This window comes from Urocitellus parryii, chromosome 9 (assembly GCF_045843805.1).
Source record: "Urocitellus parryii isolate mUroPar1 chromosome 9, mUroPar1.hap1, whole genome shotgun sequence".
In the NCBI taxonomy this organism is placed as follows: Eukaryota; Metazoa; Chordata; class Mammalia; order Rodentia; family Sciuridae; genus Urocitellus; species Urocitellus parryii.
Window position 1 is genome coordinate 8,835,359 of NC_135539.1, and position 16,540 is coordinate 8,851,898.

General features: G+C 43.8%; 1 protein-coding gene and 1 non-coding gene across 5 annotated transcripts in view; one reads left to right on the forward strand and one right to left on the reverse strand.

The window, feature by feature from the left end:
* Fam234a (family with sequence similarity 234 member A) overlaps positions 1 to 16,540 on the reverse strand; it is a 30,664-nt gene that overhangs the window by 5,575 nt on the left and 8,549 nt on the right. For 2 of the 4 annotated variants that reach the window (XM_026385555.2, XM_026385557.2), the window contains exon 2: positions 1,454 to 1,753. The exons of 1 other annotated variant lie outside the window; for it this stretch is intronic. In XM_026385555.2, the coding sequence (XP_026241340.1) occupies positions 1,454 to 1,721 (268 nt within the window). In that variant the 5' untranslated portion in view covers positions 1,722 to 1,753. Of the gene's footprint in view, positions 1 to 1,453; positions 1,754 to 4,619; positions 4,799 to 16,540 lie in introns of all 4 variants that reach the window. One more of the 4 variants, XM_026385556.2, reaches the window with a different exon arrangement.
* Positions 9,416 to 9,522, forward strand: LOC113180582 (U6 spliceosomal RNA). Its single transcript, XR_003300487.1, has one exon. It is a non-coding gene; the product is annotated as a U6 spliceosomal RNA (small nuclear RNA).

Sequence of the window (16,540 nt, forward strand, 5' to 3'; positions counted from 1 at the left end):
TCACTAGTCATCAGGGAACTGCAAGGCAAGACCATAAAGAGGCTGCTTCAGACCCACTGGCGTGGCTGGCATGAAGGAAAGGCAGGAGGACTGCTGCCACACTGGGGGCTCCATGGTGGGAGCCCAGGGTGCTGCCGCCAGGAGGAAGGCCAATCAGCCTCTGGGAACATGGGCTGGAAGTGTGCTCAGGCGACCTGTGGTGCTAGTTTTTTTGTGTTTTGTGATACAAAGGGTGGAGGCCAGGGGTGCTCAACAACAACTTCATCCTCAGTCCTGTGTTTTGTTTTTGAGACACACCCAGCATCTAATGGCTTCTACCTCAGCAATTTGAGTTTTGTTTAACACCCCCCAATCCATTACTGTAATATACCATATGGATAGTATGAAGGGAGTACCACATAACCACCTCAGAGACAGAGAAGGCCAGCACACAGCCACACCCTCCATCCTAGGGACTCGGGAGGCTGATCACAAGTTGGAGGCCAGCCTTGATAACTTACCAAGACCCTATCTCAAAATAAAAATAAAAAGGGCTGGGGTACAGCTCAGTGGTAGAGCACCCTGGATTCAGTCCCTAGCATGTCATGTGAAGTGATAGCTGTCACACTTGAGGCATATGAAACACCTGGAAAAAGTGACTTTACAGAAACAAAAAGCCTAGCAGGCACAAGAACCAACCTATCCTCCTTCCTTCCTTCCTAGGACCAGGAGAAGGGGACGAGGCGGGGGTGGGGGGTGGGGGGGCAGTGGTCCTGGAACCTGGGCAAGTGACAGTAAGTGAGGCTTCAATGAGAAATTCTCTTTATTCCCCAAAAGAAGTCAAGTATGCAAAGCAGCACTGAGGTCACTGCCTCTTCCACCCACTGCCAGGACAACTGTGCATGCTGTCCCGAGAGGAGGAAACCAATTCAACAGGCACACTTCACTCTGGCTAGAGCAGAACAAGCCTGGATGACACCACCCGCTGCATATCTCCCATGTTTCATGACACCTGAGTCTTTCTGCCAGTTGTATGTTTTATAGAAAAAAAATATGAAAAAGAAAGTAACCAAGCCAGTTGCAGTGGCCACATGACATGCCTGTCATCCCAGGGACTAGGAAAGCTGAGTGGGAGGATTCCAAGTTCAAGGTCTGCCTGGGCAACTTAGTAATGCCCTGTCTCAAAATGAAAAATAAAAAGGTCTGAGGATGTGAGGTCATTGGCTCACATCCTCATGTTGGTTAAGCACCCCTGGCTCAATCCCTAGTACCAGAAAAGAATAAAGGAAAATAGAAGAAAAGTAGCTGCGAGCTGTGTGTGCCTGTCCACCCAACCGAAGAAGTGCTTCTGGTTTCACTGAGGCTGCTCTGGAGCACCCTAAAACCCCTGTGGAGGTGTGCTTTTCAAGTGGGGCACAGAACTGGCAGACACTTGGTTGACTCACTGTCAAAGACCACAGTCCTGCCCCCTCACCTGCTGCGTTGTAATCAATCCTCCACATTCGCTGGGACTCTGGTCGGTCTGGACATGGGATGATAAATGAGACAACAAACACCACGAAAAGGCAGGTAAACAACGACAGGAAGAACGCCACAGTGCGGCAGCGGGACAGCCGGGTCTGTGGAGGTGTGCTTTTCAAGTTATCTTCATTCTTCAACCTGTTCCCCAGATTTTCCTGTGATTTTCTGTCTTCATTCTTCAAGGGGTGGATTTCGGCTTCTAAATCCTTGTTGTCTATCATTCTGTCACATCCCAAAGCTTAGCTCCTGGTCACTGTATCAGTAAAACAGGAGCAGTTAAGGCCAGCAGCCAGCAGCTGCAGCTCCCCGCACATGCGCAGCGTCCAGTCTTCCAGCAGTCTGCTGCAGCTGCCACTGTCAACCTCAGCCCCAGAAATACAGCTTCCTGAGCTCTCAGGGTGTCGGCCTGAACAGATTCCACCCAGCAGGCCTCCAGTCAATCTGGAAGGCACAGGGGTGTGCACAGCAGGCAGGAAGGGCACTCTCACACTGGGGCTTCCTGCCTGCTGCTCCAGGGCTTGGCCAAGCTCCTGCCCTTCCATGGGCACAGATGGGAGAGGCTGCTGGAACAACGTTCTCACACGTGGACACCCTTGGGCACACAGACTCCAAATTCAAGGAATCTCAAATGAAGATGGGCTGTGGCATCTCAGCCTTGCCCCATCGTGTGACCTGGGACCATGATTGGATTGGTCTACGATTCAGTGCCCTTATCTGTAAAAGGGACATAATATCTACTTAGGAGACTAGAAGACTATTTTAGGGATTAAATCATTGTGCATGTAATGCACTAATAACAATAGAAAGCACTCAAACACTAGCTCCTTGTTACAGCAGTAAGACAAAGTGTGTATCAGCAGAAGTGAGGCACAGAATGAAAATGGACAGGAGCAGGGAAAGCCAGACTCGGAGTGATAGCCTCTGAGTCCCAGCTGCGGAGGGAGGTGGAAGGTCTCTGATGGCTCAGTCCCCTCCTGCTGCTGGTTGATGGTGGGTGTGGTAGGGATACCTGGAGTGGCCACCTCAGAAACCCAAATGGAAAACATACTTGAAGATGGAAAAGCTGAAGTCCAGAAAGAGTGGGGCACTGTGAAATCTGAAAACCACCTCTGCAGCCCTGAGTTGTTTGTGCTATAGGATGTGAAACAGAAACAGGCTTATGCCTGCTGCAGCAAGAGATCTGTAATCCTGGTCCTTTTCAAACAGCCAAGCTGGTGCCCTAACTAATACAAATTACTGGAGAGGATGGCAGGGATCACAGGATCAGGTGAGTTAAAGCCTTCATCTACCCAAATAGGAAGCCAGCAGTTCAAGCTGGAAGGGCAGCAGACAGAGGGCCCCCAGAAGACTGCTACTAAGGGATGGGTCTGGATGGACCAGACAAGAGACTGCTATTTTCTGTTTTGAATTTTTCGCTTTTTGACTTTGTTTTTCTTTATTTAATAAAAATAATTCATTGAAAATCCTGTGCACATACCCACTAAAATGGTTTTTATTTAAAAAATAAAAAAAATATATGAGTGAGGATGTGAGAAGTGGAGCTCAAACACTGCTGGTGGGAAAATGGTATAGCCATGTGGGGAAACAGGCTGGCGGTTCCTCAAAAGCTAAGAAGAGGGGCTGGGGTTGTGACTCAGTGGTAGAGCACTCGCCTAGCATGTGCAAGGCCCTGGGTTCGATCCTCAGCACCACATAAAAATAAATAAATAAAATAAAGGTATTGTGTCCAACTACAGTAAAAAAAAAAAAAAAAAAAAAAAGCTAAGAAGAGCCGGGCATGGTGGTCATGCCTGTAATCACTGTGTTCAGGAGACTGAGGCAGAAGGATCACAAATTGGAGGGCAGCCAGCAACTTAGTGAGACCCTGTCTCAAGATGAAAAATAAATAAATAAATAAAAGGGCTGCTCAGTGGTTAGTTAAGTGCCCAGGTACAAAAAATAAATAAATTAAATAAAATAAAATAAAAATAAAGTTAAGCAGAGTTACATGCTATCCAGCAATTCAACTTCTATATACCAACAATAATTTAAGGCAAAGACTAAAACACTTATAAATAAATGTTCACTGCTTCATTATTCACCATAGCCAAAAGGGAGAAACACCTCAATGTTCATCAACAAATAAGTGGAGAAACAAATTGGTCCGTCCTTATAGGGCCGCCTCTAAGGTGAGGCTGAGGGGAGTGAGCCTCCAAGGCTGCACCCCCTGGTACAACTCAGACACCCGTGTCCACGTTTGTCTGACTCTTTGTGTGTGAAACACACAGGATAGGCACATCTACAGGACATTAAGTAGGTCAGAGACGTGGGGAAGAACCACTCAGGAATGGGATTCCCTTCTGGATGACAGAAGAGTGGCGATGGTTACAAAATACCACAGATGCACCAAATGTCACTGATGGAAAATCTTATGTCATGTGTGTCTGAGCACAACTGAAAACACAAACCTGTGTGCCCTCTCCTCAGTGCTGAAGCATGAGTTGAGTTTTAATATCTTGGAGATCAGGAAATGTGTGGCTACACAGGTAATGAGTTGGACGCAAGGGAAATCAAATAATGAGTCATGAGGGACACTCATTAAGCATGGGAAGGTGTGGCAGGAGCTTTGTAGAAGACGCAGCTGGGGTGGGGTGGGGGGCAGGGGCCTGGACTGCAGTGGCTTGACAGCAGGACCAGGGGTCGAGGCACCAGTGCCAGGAGAGACCTCTGCTCTGTAAACCTAGCTCTACGCCCCAGGTTCCCAGAAGGGACACTTGAAATGTTTCAGAAGTTCTTTTAGCAATGCTAAAATTCCAGATTTCTGTCTTTAAGGGTCTTAAGGTCTAACCCTTTGGGAAGGAAACCTTAGTTCTCTAAGCTGTGGCTGCCCTCATTACCAGAAGCCAGAGCACCTTCCGGGCACTGCAAGCACCCTTAAGCCTCAAGCACTATGCAAGAATGAGGGGTGCTGCTCTCTCTCTCTGCTTCCTGATCATCATATGAGTTGTTTCCCTCTGCCACACTCTTCCACCATGATATCCTGGCTCACCTTGAGCCCTGAGGAATGGAGCCAGCATTCTATGGATTAAGACCTCTGAAACCTGTGCCAAGGTGCCCCCACAATGCCACAGAGAACTCACAGAGAAGCTGCATCCTTTTGAGGGAAATGCAGGAACACTTGACCTCTGTTGGGGTGCGCTGTGAACCATCAGCTCCAGGAAGTTCACATATTCAACATTAGATCAGTGATGTCACATCTTTGTACAGTCGGATTTTTACTGGTGTAAAGAGTGAGCCTCGTACAAAAATCAGTAATGATCTGGAAATAAATGTGATTATGTCCAACCCGATTGGAAGGTTTCAGAAGCTGTGTGATGGCTAACAGGTACATGCATTTTGTTAGTTAAGAAATTTATTTAACAATTAAATACAAATTATTTTTCTTCCAGTGTATGTGAATTTTTTCAAACAGCTACCAACTTAGGGCATAAATACTTATTATTTGGACCTAACAACTTAAAACATTGTTTTGTATTTCTTTTGGTCTAAGGGTGCTGTGAAAAACTAGATAAAACTAGATACTAGAGCTACCATGAACCTAGAAAGTTTGGGAACCTTTAACAGAATAATTTTTTACAGTGAAACTGTTAGTTTGAAGGCTCTGTAACCTTTACATGTTTTAAATGTGGTCAACTGCCCTTCAAAAGTATGACACCAGAGGGGTTAAATTAAAAGAGACACCGTGGGGCTGGGGATGTGGCTCAAGCGGTAGTGTGCTCGCCTGGCATGCGTGCAGCCCGGGTTTGATCCTCAGCACCACATACCAACAAAGATGTTGTGTCCGCCGAAAACTAAAAATAAATAAATAAATAAATAAATTTTAAAAATTAAAAAAAAAAAGAAAATAAAGTCAGGCTATAGTCAAACTACACAGGTTGCCAGATAAAATAGAGAATGCTCAGTTGAGTTTAAATTTCATAACCCAAATTCAGAAAGTCAAGGTTCATATATTTTCTCCATGTGTGGAAGCTAGAGAGAAACAAGGAAAAAAGCAGGATCTCATAAAAATAGAAGGAAGACCAGTAGAGTAGAGAAAGGGGATCAGAGGGAGGAAGATGTGGAGGGAAATAGGAGGTACGGGGGAATGAAATGGACCAAATTATATCATTATATTATCTGCATGTATGAATGTGTAACAATGAATTCCATTATTATGGATAATTATAATGCATCACTAAAAATATTACCAAAAATTTAAATTTCAGATAAACAAGGAGTAATTATTTTAAAGTAACTATTTCCAAATTTTGCATGTGATGTACCTCTACTATAAAAAATTGTTCCTTGAGATGAAAATTGCACCTGAGTGTCAAGAAGAACTTAAGGAAACAGGACCACCAAGGGCAGTGTGGTATCCTGAGTAGGATCCTGGGACAGGAAGAGGACATTAAGGAAAGACTGAAGACATCTAAGTAAGGATTTTTACAAATAATATTGTATCACTATCATTTTAATAATTGTGACAAATATGCCATACTAATGTAAGATGTTAATAATAGGAGAAATTGGGATAAATATGAACTATCCATATAATTCTGTAAATCCAAAACTGTTTCAAAATTAAGAGTTTATTAAAATTTAATTCTTTATTAAGATTTATTAATATTGTTAGCTCTGGCAACCCTGACACTCTTACTTTCAAACAATAGTTAATCATACAATATGAATACTTAAAAAAAAAAAAAAAGAATGAGGAGTGCTGCTCAAAAGGTCCTGGGAGTCTAAAAAAAGTCCCGTCCACTCCCCAGTACACACTTCCCAGGCCTATCTGGGCCTGGGGCCACTGGAATCTGTGTTGAATAGCAGCACCTGACCAGCTACCAGCTCAGCTGGTCACTAGGCCTGGGCAGCAGACCTATGTCTTCATAAGCCCATGTAGATCTAGGAATTGTGAAGCCATGGACAGTGCATCTCCCTTAGGTCCTGCCACAACTGTGGTCCCCAGCCTCAGCTGCTGTAATCCTACTGCAGCATCCCAGACCAAATAATCAGCTCTTCTGGATGGGGATCCAAGGCAGGAGTGCTGCTGATGCTCTCCTGGTGATTCCCAGGTGCAGCCAAGCAGAGAAGTACTGGCTGAGCATCTGCTCTGATCTGTGCACCCCACCTGAGCATCAGAGGAAGACCAAATTTCTCCTGCCCCTGAAGAGGACCTCTCCCTCCACTGCAAGCCTGGAGAAGAGCAGCAGAGGGAGGGCGCCCATCTGAGACTGTGTCCTGAGTTTCCTGCTTTGGAACTCTCAGCCACTTTAGTTAACGCAAGCGCAGACTCAAGCTCATAAAGCAAACTGCTCTTTTCCCTAACCGTTTCTCTAATCCCCAAGCTATTTGGATACCTAAAATTAAGACCACACGATAGTGCACAAAATATGATTACGAAGGTAGCAGGATGTTTAATTTTAAAATATCAATGTTAAAGACATATGATACACATTCTGAAAGGTGTAAAAGGTGACTCTCAAGGGCAGAAACAGGCCACAGGTTTCCAACTGCCCCTCCCAGAAAGCCCGTGCACTGGCAAGTCTGAGCAGACATGTGACCAGCACAGCTCAGTTACAAAGGCGATCTCCAGGAATGAGAGGAAAGATAAACTCTTAAACCGACTGCATGATTGACCATATGAAATCAGACCAAATGGGATAGCACAGGCAGGAACGGGGGTGAAGGTGGTGGGGGTGGGGCTGACACTTTCTCAGCTACCAGGCTTTGATTTAGAGAACCTGTGAAAGAATACTGCCGCGCCCAACCCTGCCGTGACTTGGAGCAGGTCCAAACCCTCTACTCACAAGCAGCACAGAGGGGAAGTAGGGTAACTGGCCCCTTGTGAGAGCCTGTTGGCCAGTGCCCTTGTGCAACTAGTGAGCAAGGCAGAGTAAGTGACGGGAACAAATAACTTGTCTTAAATAGTGCAGATAACTTGTCTTAAATAAGATAACGTACTTTGCTGTCAGTTGAATCATACAAATGTGCACGTATTCACTGATCCTCTGATGTAGGAGGAAGTCCTCTGAGTGTGGCCCACAGACCAGAGCTCTGGGCTCCTCCTCCACAACTCTGCAACTTAAAGTAGAGGGAGAACTTGGGGACCCAAGTGTAGAATCCTCTTGGATTTATAAGAAACTTTTTCAGTCTTTTATAGTTGTCTTATTTTTTTTTTTTAAATCTTCAAGACTCCAAGTACTCTCCTTTTGTTGCATCAACATTTTGTTGAGTTTTATTTTTACTATTCTTATAGATACAATAAAATTCCATTCTATTCTCTTTTTTTTTTTTTTTGAGAGAGAATTTTAATATTTATTTTTTAGTATTTGGCGGATACAACATCTTTGTTTGTATGTGGTGCTGAGGATCGAACCCGGGCCGCACGCATGCCAGGCAAGCGCGCTACCGCTTGAGCCACATCCCCAGCCCCTAGTTGTCTTATTTATATCGAATTAGATTGGGGGGGGGTACCAGGTATTGAACTTAGGGACACTCACCACTGAGCCACACCCCCAGCTCAATTTTTGTATTTTATTAGACAGGTCTCACTGAGTTGCTTAGCACCTCGCTGTTGCTGAGGCTGGCCTTAAACTCATGATCCTCCAGTCTCAGCCTCCCCAGCTGCTGGAATTACCAGCATGCGCCACTTTGCCTGGCCTCGAATTAGATTACAGTGTTTGCTGACCTAGACCTTTACAAGTCTTCCTAAAGAATTCAAGTAGTTTTTATAAAACTACTAATCCATTTGCACTCTGCCATCAGTTTATAGAAGAATTATGCTACATCCTATTACAGTTAACAGGCAAGACCAAGGTAACCACAGCTGACTCTTGGAAAGTAGACGATTGTACGGTCAATGGCAGGAGGACTTTGTAGGCTGACCAAGAGTCCAATGCCCATGTTGACCACTAGCATGCAGGTCTGGGGCCTTCTGACCACTGGTGAGTCAACTCCTTGATAATCATTTAAAAGAGAAACGACTATATACATTTTTCTCAGTGATCATTTATTCACTCCTAACATTTTTAGATGATAAAAAATTTAAATTAAAAATGACTGAGGAGGGCTGGGGATATAGCTCAGTTGGCAGAGTGCTTGCCTTGCATGCACAAGGCCATTAGTTCAATCCCCAGCACCATAAAAAAAAAAGGTGAGGGCTGGTGAGTAGCTCAGAGGTAGAGTATGCTTAGCATGCTGGAGGCCCTGCATGCTAACCCCACCCCAACAATAAAAACCAGGGAGAGTCTCCAAAGTCACTGCTTCTGTTCTGATAAGCATAGAAATCTTCAGCAGGATCCCTATGGTCCAGTGGACCATAAAGGTCCTGCTGAAGATTTCAAAAATTCACAGTACTGGTCTAGATGTGGAAACTTCACTTGGGCACAGCCTTTTTTATCTTTTTTTTTTTTTTTTTTTTTTGGTACCAGGGATTGAACTCAGGGGCCCTTTACCATTGAGCCACATCCTCAGTCCTTTTTTACATTTATTTAGAGACAGGGGTCTCACTGAGTTGCTTAGGGCCTTGCTAAATTGCTGAGGCTGGCTTTGAACTCATGATCCTCCTACTTTAGCCTCCCAAGCTGCTGGGATTACAGGTATTTGCCACCATGTCAGCCTTTTTAATGTTTTTGGTACCAGGGATTGAATCCAGGGGCACTTAACCACTCAGCTCCATCTACAGTCCTTTTAATTTTTTGAGATAGAGTCTTGCTAAGTTGCTGGGGGCCTTGGTAAGTTGCTGAGGCTGGTCTTGAATTCGCAGTCCTCTTGCCTCAGCCTCCTGTGATGTTGGGATTACAGAAGTATGGGCCACCATACTCCACCTTGCGAACAAAGTAAGGAGTTAGCCCAGAAGCTTCATCACAGTTGTTAAGGACGTCTGAAAGACTCTCAAGTGCTCGCTTAGGCAGCACATATACTAAAATTGGAACCATACAGAGAAGATTAGCATGGCCCCTGCGCAAGGATGACACGCAAATTCGTGAAGCGTTCCATATTAAAAAAAAAAAAAAAGAAAGAAAGACTCTCAATACCCAGGTTCTTATTAAAAGTTGCAGCCATGTAGGCTGGGGTTGTGGCTCAGCAGTAGAGTGCTTGCCTAGCATGTGTGAGGTCCTGGGTTCGATCCTCAACACTACATAAAAATAAATAAAGGTATTGTGTCCACCTAAAACTAAAAAAAAAAAAAAAAAAAAAAAAAAATTTGCAGCTGTATGACAAGCAGCTTTCTGAGAAAATCAGCTGAGATCAAACTCTGAAAGAGGATCTGAAGATCACGTGTGGCCCAGAGCACACAAAGAGATGATTATACATGGCAGTGTGACATTTTCCTTCTCAGAATTGTAAAACTAGTGCTTCACACATCCATGCACAGTGGCTAACAGCAAGAGCTCAGATTTGTCGCTCTGAGTCACTTTTTAAAAATGCTCTGATGCTTCAGCATTGCTATGTTCATTTTTACATGTTCCTTATTTGCAGTTCCTCCAATAGTTTTAACTTTCAAAGTGGTGAAGGCATTCTGCACCCGCTGTCTGACAGGGTCACAGTGTGGGGGATGCTGTGGTAGGGCCACACCATCTGGAAACCGGAACCACAGGGAATGTTAAATGTTTTGTTTATGATACTCCTGATATGGATAATAGGTAGGGCATATGTCATTCAATAATAAAAGCACATGTTGCCTGAGATTGCACGAAAATTCTCAGAATGAGACTAAGTATATAATTAAGACATGCCCCAAGGTGTGTTTCAGTCTCTCTCAGGATATAAACAATAGTGTTATTCTTCAAGAAATTCATGGGAAAAAGATTGCAAATCAAGGTTCCTAAGAAAAGCTTAACAATTTACACTAAGCACCCTGTTGAGGTACAAAGCCTGCCCTTTACTTAAAGATTACTGGGCTGGGGTTGTAGCTCAGTGATAGAGTGCTCACCTTGCATGTGTGAGACCCTGGGTTCGGTCCTCAGCACCACATAAAAATATATGAATAAAATAAAGGTATTGTGTCCAACTACAACTAAAAAATAAATATTAAAATAAAAAAGATTACAAAGAAAGAATTGGTGTGCTTTGACCAAGGATTAAGGAAACTTTTAAAGAAAGCAGTTAAATAGCTCATATGAAAAAAATAAATTACCTTGGAAATTAAAAATAGAATAATGTAAAATTAATATAAATACATTTTAGAGGTACTTCAGAGTAGTAGGCTTTTAAGTAATAGACTTTCACTATTTTAAGTGCATTTTACTGGCACTTTAGTTTAGAAGTAAGAAAGCTTATCAATAATCATAGGTATGCTTTAAAGTTAAAAATTAATTAAATAATTATAGGTATGCTTTAAAGTCAGAAGTTAATAATAGGTGCAGAAACATGTAGTCTAGTTGTGTAGCCAAGTACCTAGTGATTGAGGTGAACATGTAAAAACTTAATCATCATTGCCAAAGGTTATAGAAAAATATTTTAAACAATGTACTCGATATCTTAGGTAATCAATATGTGTCAGAAAAGATTGTAACTCTTGAAAATTATGTAAATCAAAGAAGTTTTGGGCTTTGAGGCTATCCATTAACTACCTGAAAAAACACCTGCAAAAATGGTATAAAAATAAAGGCCCCTCTCTAGGGGCAGCAAATGTTTTTCTGGAGGCTGCTTGTAACTTGCAACCCGTCGTCCAATCTCTTCTTTCGCTGATGCCACTCCTCCTTCAGGACCTCTGGACTCTGGCATCAAAGCACCTACCTCTCAGAGGTGCATATCTGCAGATCTTGGTTGAAGTACATTGTGATGAGGTAGTTATAACATGGTGACTTTTCCACTTTAAACTTTAATTTTGAATTGTTTGTGCGTGATACCTGCAGATTTATGTTGCACTGGGCTGAAAGTATGATAGAATTCCAGCCACCACTTGTGCATTTTGACTTAGATTTCATTTTATCAGAATCCTGTTTTAATAGTAATACTAAGTGGAAAATGTTTCTTATAGTCTGCTTTTTAATAAATGCAATTTATTTATTTATGTGGTACTATGGACCAAACCCAGGGCCTCACACATGCTACACCAGGGCTCCACCAATGAGCTACATACCATTCTTTTTTTCTTTTCTGTTTTGAGACAGGGTCTTGCTAATTCTTGGAGACTGGCCTTAAACTTGTGATCCTTCTGCCTCAGTCTCTGGAGCAGCTGGGACCACAGGTGCATACCACTGTGCTTGGCCTGCCCACTTTTTGGAGCTGTTTCTTGTATCCACATGGGCTTCCAGTCTTCTGTGCAAAGTGACAGAGCAGTGTAGATGTCACAAGGCATCTGGTTTAGTGTGCAGCAGGGGACTCACATCGTTACCTTCACATCTTTTTTATTTATGTGGTGCTGGGGCTTGAACCCAGGGCCTCATTCACGTCATCCTTGTCTTCTGCAAACATTAGGAGCCTCTTTCCCATCTCAAGTGTCCTGTTGATTCCTCTTTTCAAGTTTAAAGACCTATCCTATTTCCAGACTGGAGCTGCCCAAGGGTCAAGTGCTTTGTTTGAGACTTAGAGTCACTAAGACTCACCAAGGAACACAGATTTTTGCATGGGGAGGTTCCTCCAGCATCTCCCAGGGAGTCCTGCAGGCATTCACATACAACAGTTCCTTCCCCATGGTGATGTGCAAGTATTCTAAACAGTACACAAATGAACATCTGTACCCAGCAGATATCCTTCCTTCCCACAGGTGTGAAAGTTTCAGTTTTGATCAACTGTGGTTTCCTTTTAAACTTTTTTTAAAAATATTTTTTAGACCTTTATTTTATTCATTTATTCATATTCAGTACTGAGAATTGAACCCAGGGCCTCACACATGCTAAGCAGGTGCTCTACCACTGAGCCACAGCTCCAGCCCTCCTTTTAAACTCTTTATTTTGAATTTAGTACAGGTTTACAGAAGGTTGTGAAGATGGTTCTGAGAAGTCCAATGTACCCTTCACCGTTTCTCTGGTAGTCACATGGCAACCGTGGTGACTCACAAAGCTCAGAAGTAGCACTGTGAGCATGTGCACCAGTGCAGTGTGGCCAGTCGCCCCCGTGCTTCCTGCGCTGTCACACCCACCTGCGCCTCCACCCCCAAGGTGCGACTACCACACACTCCCCATTTCTCAAGTGTTGTGATTCAGAGAATGCCTGTAAATGGAAGCAGCCTGTGAACTGATGCTGGATCCTGGATTTCTATCCAGCATCATGCTCTGGGACTGTCCCATGGCTGCCTTTTCCACAGTCCTTTTGTCACTGGGTACTGCTGTGTAAGTGGTCACCACCTGCTCAGTCAGTTCTGTGGGGATACTGGTGGCTTCCAGCATGGGCCAACATGAACCAAGTTGCTATGAACGACACAAGCAGGTTGAATGATCCATTTCCCTGCAGCAGTTGCTGGATCACACAGTAGTTGTGTGCTCTCATTTGTTGAAATTCGTGATGAAGATGCTACATGTTCTTGGTGGGTTGTCTCTTGTTTCGTTATGTGGCTTCCTACTCTGTCCCTACTGATTTTCCTGCTCTGTCCGATCTGCTGGCAATACCGTCACTCTTCTCTTCTCTTTGATTAATGCCTGCATGGAATGTCTTTTTCCATCCTTTCATTTTCAACCCATCTATATCATTACATTTGAAATGAGTTTCTTTTAGAAGGCACACAGATTAGAGTTTGTTTTTTTTTTTTTTTTAATTCACTTTTCCAATCTTTTACTTTGTATAGTCAGACCACTTACTGTTCATGGAATTCTCAGTTAGGCCTTCAAACTGCCTTCTTGTTTTGTTTGCTCTTTTTTTTTTTTTTTTTTTTTTTTTTTTGTGGTGCTGGGGATTGAACCTAGAGCCTTGTGCACGTGAGGCAAGCACTCTAACAACTGAGCTATATCCCCAGCCCTGATCCTTCTATTTTGTTGTTCCTGTTTTTTTTTTTTTCCTTGACTTCCTGTGGGTAATTTGAATTTTTTTTTTTTTTTTTTTTTTTTTTTAAGAGAGAGGGGAGAGAGAGAGAGAGAGAGAGAATTTTCAATATTTATTTTCTAGTTCTCGGCGGACACAACATTCTTGTTGGTATGTGGTGCTGAGGATCGAACCCGGGCCGCACGCATGCCAGGCGAGCGCGCTACCGCTTGAGCCACATCCCCAGCCCCAGTAATTTGAATTTTAGAATTCCCATTTGATATACATATCAGGTTGGATTTGGGTTTTATTGTTGTTGCTGTTTATTTGTTTGTTTGTTTGGTTTTGGCATTGGGGATTGAACCCAGGTGCACTTTACCACTGAGCTATGTCCCTAGCCCTTTTTATTTGTTTTGAGACAGGATCTCACTAAATTGCAGAGGCTGGCCTTAAACTTGGGATCCTCCTGCCTCAGCCTCCCATGTCTCTGGGAACACAGGCGTATGCCACTGCACCCAGCTAGCTATAGGGTTTCTACAGTTTTTTGTTTTGTTTTGTTTTGTGGTTGCTATGCTAGTACTTTATACTGGTTGACTCATCACAACCTACTGATGTCAGTACTTGCTGGCTGGAGTAAAGTAGGGACACCTTAATGCTGGAAGTCCCTGGACTCTCCTCCCCTGTTTAGTAGGACTAAAGTACATATACAGAACCACCTCAGTGGAAACTTTTGCTTCAATTGTCAAATCTTAGGAAGCTCACAAGAAGAGAGGTCTATGAAATTTGCCCATATTTTTCTTTTTCTGCTATTCTTCCTAACATTCCAAGACTGTCATTCCTTTCCATTCCAAAAATCTCCCTCAGCCATTCTTTTTTTTAATATTTATTTTTTAGTTATAGGTGGATATAATATCTTTTATTTATGTGGTGCTGAGGATCAAACCCAGTGCCTCACACATGCTAGGCGAGCACTCTACCTCTGAGCCACAACCCCAGCCCTCCCTCAGCCATTCTTATGTGCAGGCGAAACACTTGTCTTTCCTTCATGGAGGATGCCTTCTTTCCTATCACTGAAGATTTGTCAGGGTTTGGTAGGTCTGTTTCTTTCAGAACTGGGAACAAATTATGCTGCATCTTTCTGGCCTTTATGGTTTTGATGAAAAATCTTCTGTCATTTAAATTGTCTTTTCCCAAAAATGAAATATCAATTCTGTCTTGCTGCTTTCATATTTTTTCCTTTGTTTTTAGTTTTCAGAACTGCAGATGTTGTAAGCTATTATTCTGGTTTTCTGGAGTAGCAGTAGCATCTGGAAGGGTGTGCAGCTGGAAGGGTGTGCAGCTGGAAGGGTGTAAGGGCGAAAGAACTACAGGGCAGCCATGGGAATCTGGGGGAAGTGGATGAGAGCCGGCATGTACCAAGGGGCCAGGGCTCTGGGCTCCAGCCAGGTTCCTACTGAGCTCTTGACTACAACATTTCCTTTGAAAATATATTTACATAGAAAAAGTTGAGAAGATTTAAGAAAAGTTTTTTTTTTTTGAATTTTTTTTTAATATTTATTTTTTTAGTTCTCGGCGGACACAACATCTTTGTTGGTATGTGGTGCTGAGGATCGAACCCGGGCCGCACGCATGCCAGGCGAGCGCGCTACCGCTTGAGCCACATCCCCAGCCCCTTTAAGAAAAGTTTTAAATAAAAATAATTCTAACAGTTGCCTCACACATCCAGTAAAGACCTCAAGTGGTGCACCAAGTCTGGGAAGTGCTGCTCTCCACGGTCCTGAAAGGGAGGCTGCCTCAGCTGAGAGCTTTCTCACTACTGCAGAGAGGATGCTGAAACCCCAACCATGTTGCCCCAACCCCACTGTCGGAAAGCACAGGCATTCTGAGCTGAAAGCTGCTCTCCTCACCAACTCCAGACCAGCTTTCCTTGGAAGAGCATCTCATTCCTTTTCCACCTGCATGTACTCCAGGTGTCTGTAAAGCCTGGGTATGAATCCACTGCAGGAGACTTTCATCTACTATAATTATGACCATTGGCCATGTGATGGGAGTTACTGACCCTCCAGTGTCCCCAAGAGGCTGGCAAACATTGTTCTATTCTGTATGTTTACAGCCCTTTGTTTTGAATCCTACCAATCCCAGCACGAGAGAAAGAGAGAAAGAGAAAGAGAGAGAGAGATTGATTGATTCAGATAGCTGTTGCAGCTGGGTTTCCCAGTTCTGCTGGACTGGCCACAGTCAGTCAGTCAGGCCTTGCTCCCAGGAATGTGGCAACTGTTATCTTATTTATTAGTTCTTTTCTGGTTTCTTAACCACTTGTGACTCAAAACCAATAGAATTCTTGGTTTCTCAGGAGTATTTCTTTTATCTCATTATACCACAAAAGGAGCATCATGACCCAGGAGCACAGATTCAAGGTGTCAGACCACGTTTCTGGAGCCACACACCCCTCCGTCATCTGACCCACTGGGTGGACACAGGTGCAAAATGCCTGCTCACCTCTGGCCTACCACCTCCTCACCTCTGGCCTACCACCTCCTCACTGGGGCAGCTCAGACACAGCTCCCACTCTAAGTTTGGCAAAGTTCTTGGCTGCCAGAGGACTATGGCTAATTTAGGTGGAAAGGAACTGGTTGGAAGGATGCCAAGAGTATGCAGGGCCGATGGAAGGAACAGAGAGCCACTCTCAGGAAATGACAGGCATGAAGAGAAGACAGGAGGCCGAGGATGCAGGAGGACCATGGCCACGGCAGGGTCTCATCAGGGCACTCCTCAGGCTAGGCACCTACCAGATTGGCAATTCTGTGAACAACCCAGCATCCTCAGGCTGGGCCTCCTAGGGTTTGCTAATTTTCCTTTTTATCCCCTATATTCTTTCACCAGTTGTCTAGAAAAGTCTAAAGACAGCAACTAGCACAATACCCAAAGTCCTGGGGAAATAAACAAAACCCTTCCCCTGGCTATCATTAAATTGTACAGACAGGGGCTACAAGTGTAGTTCAGTGGCAGAGCACATGCCTAGGACAAGCAAGGCCCTAGGTTCAATCCCAGCACGAGAGAAAGAGAGAGAGAGATAGAGATAGATAGATAGATAGATTGATTGATTCAGATAGCTGTT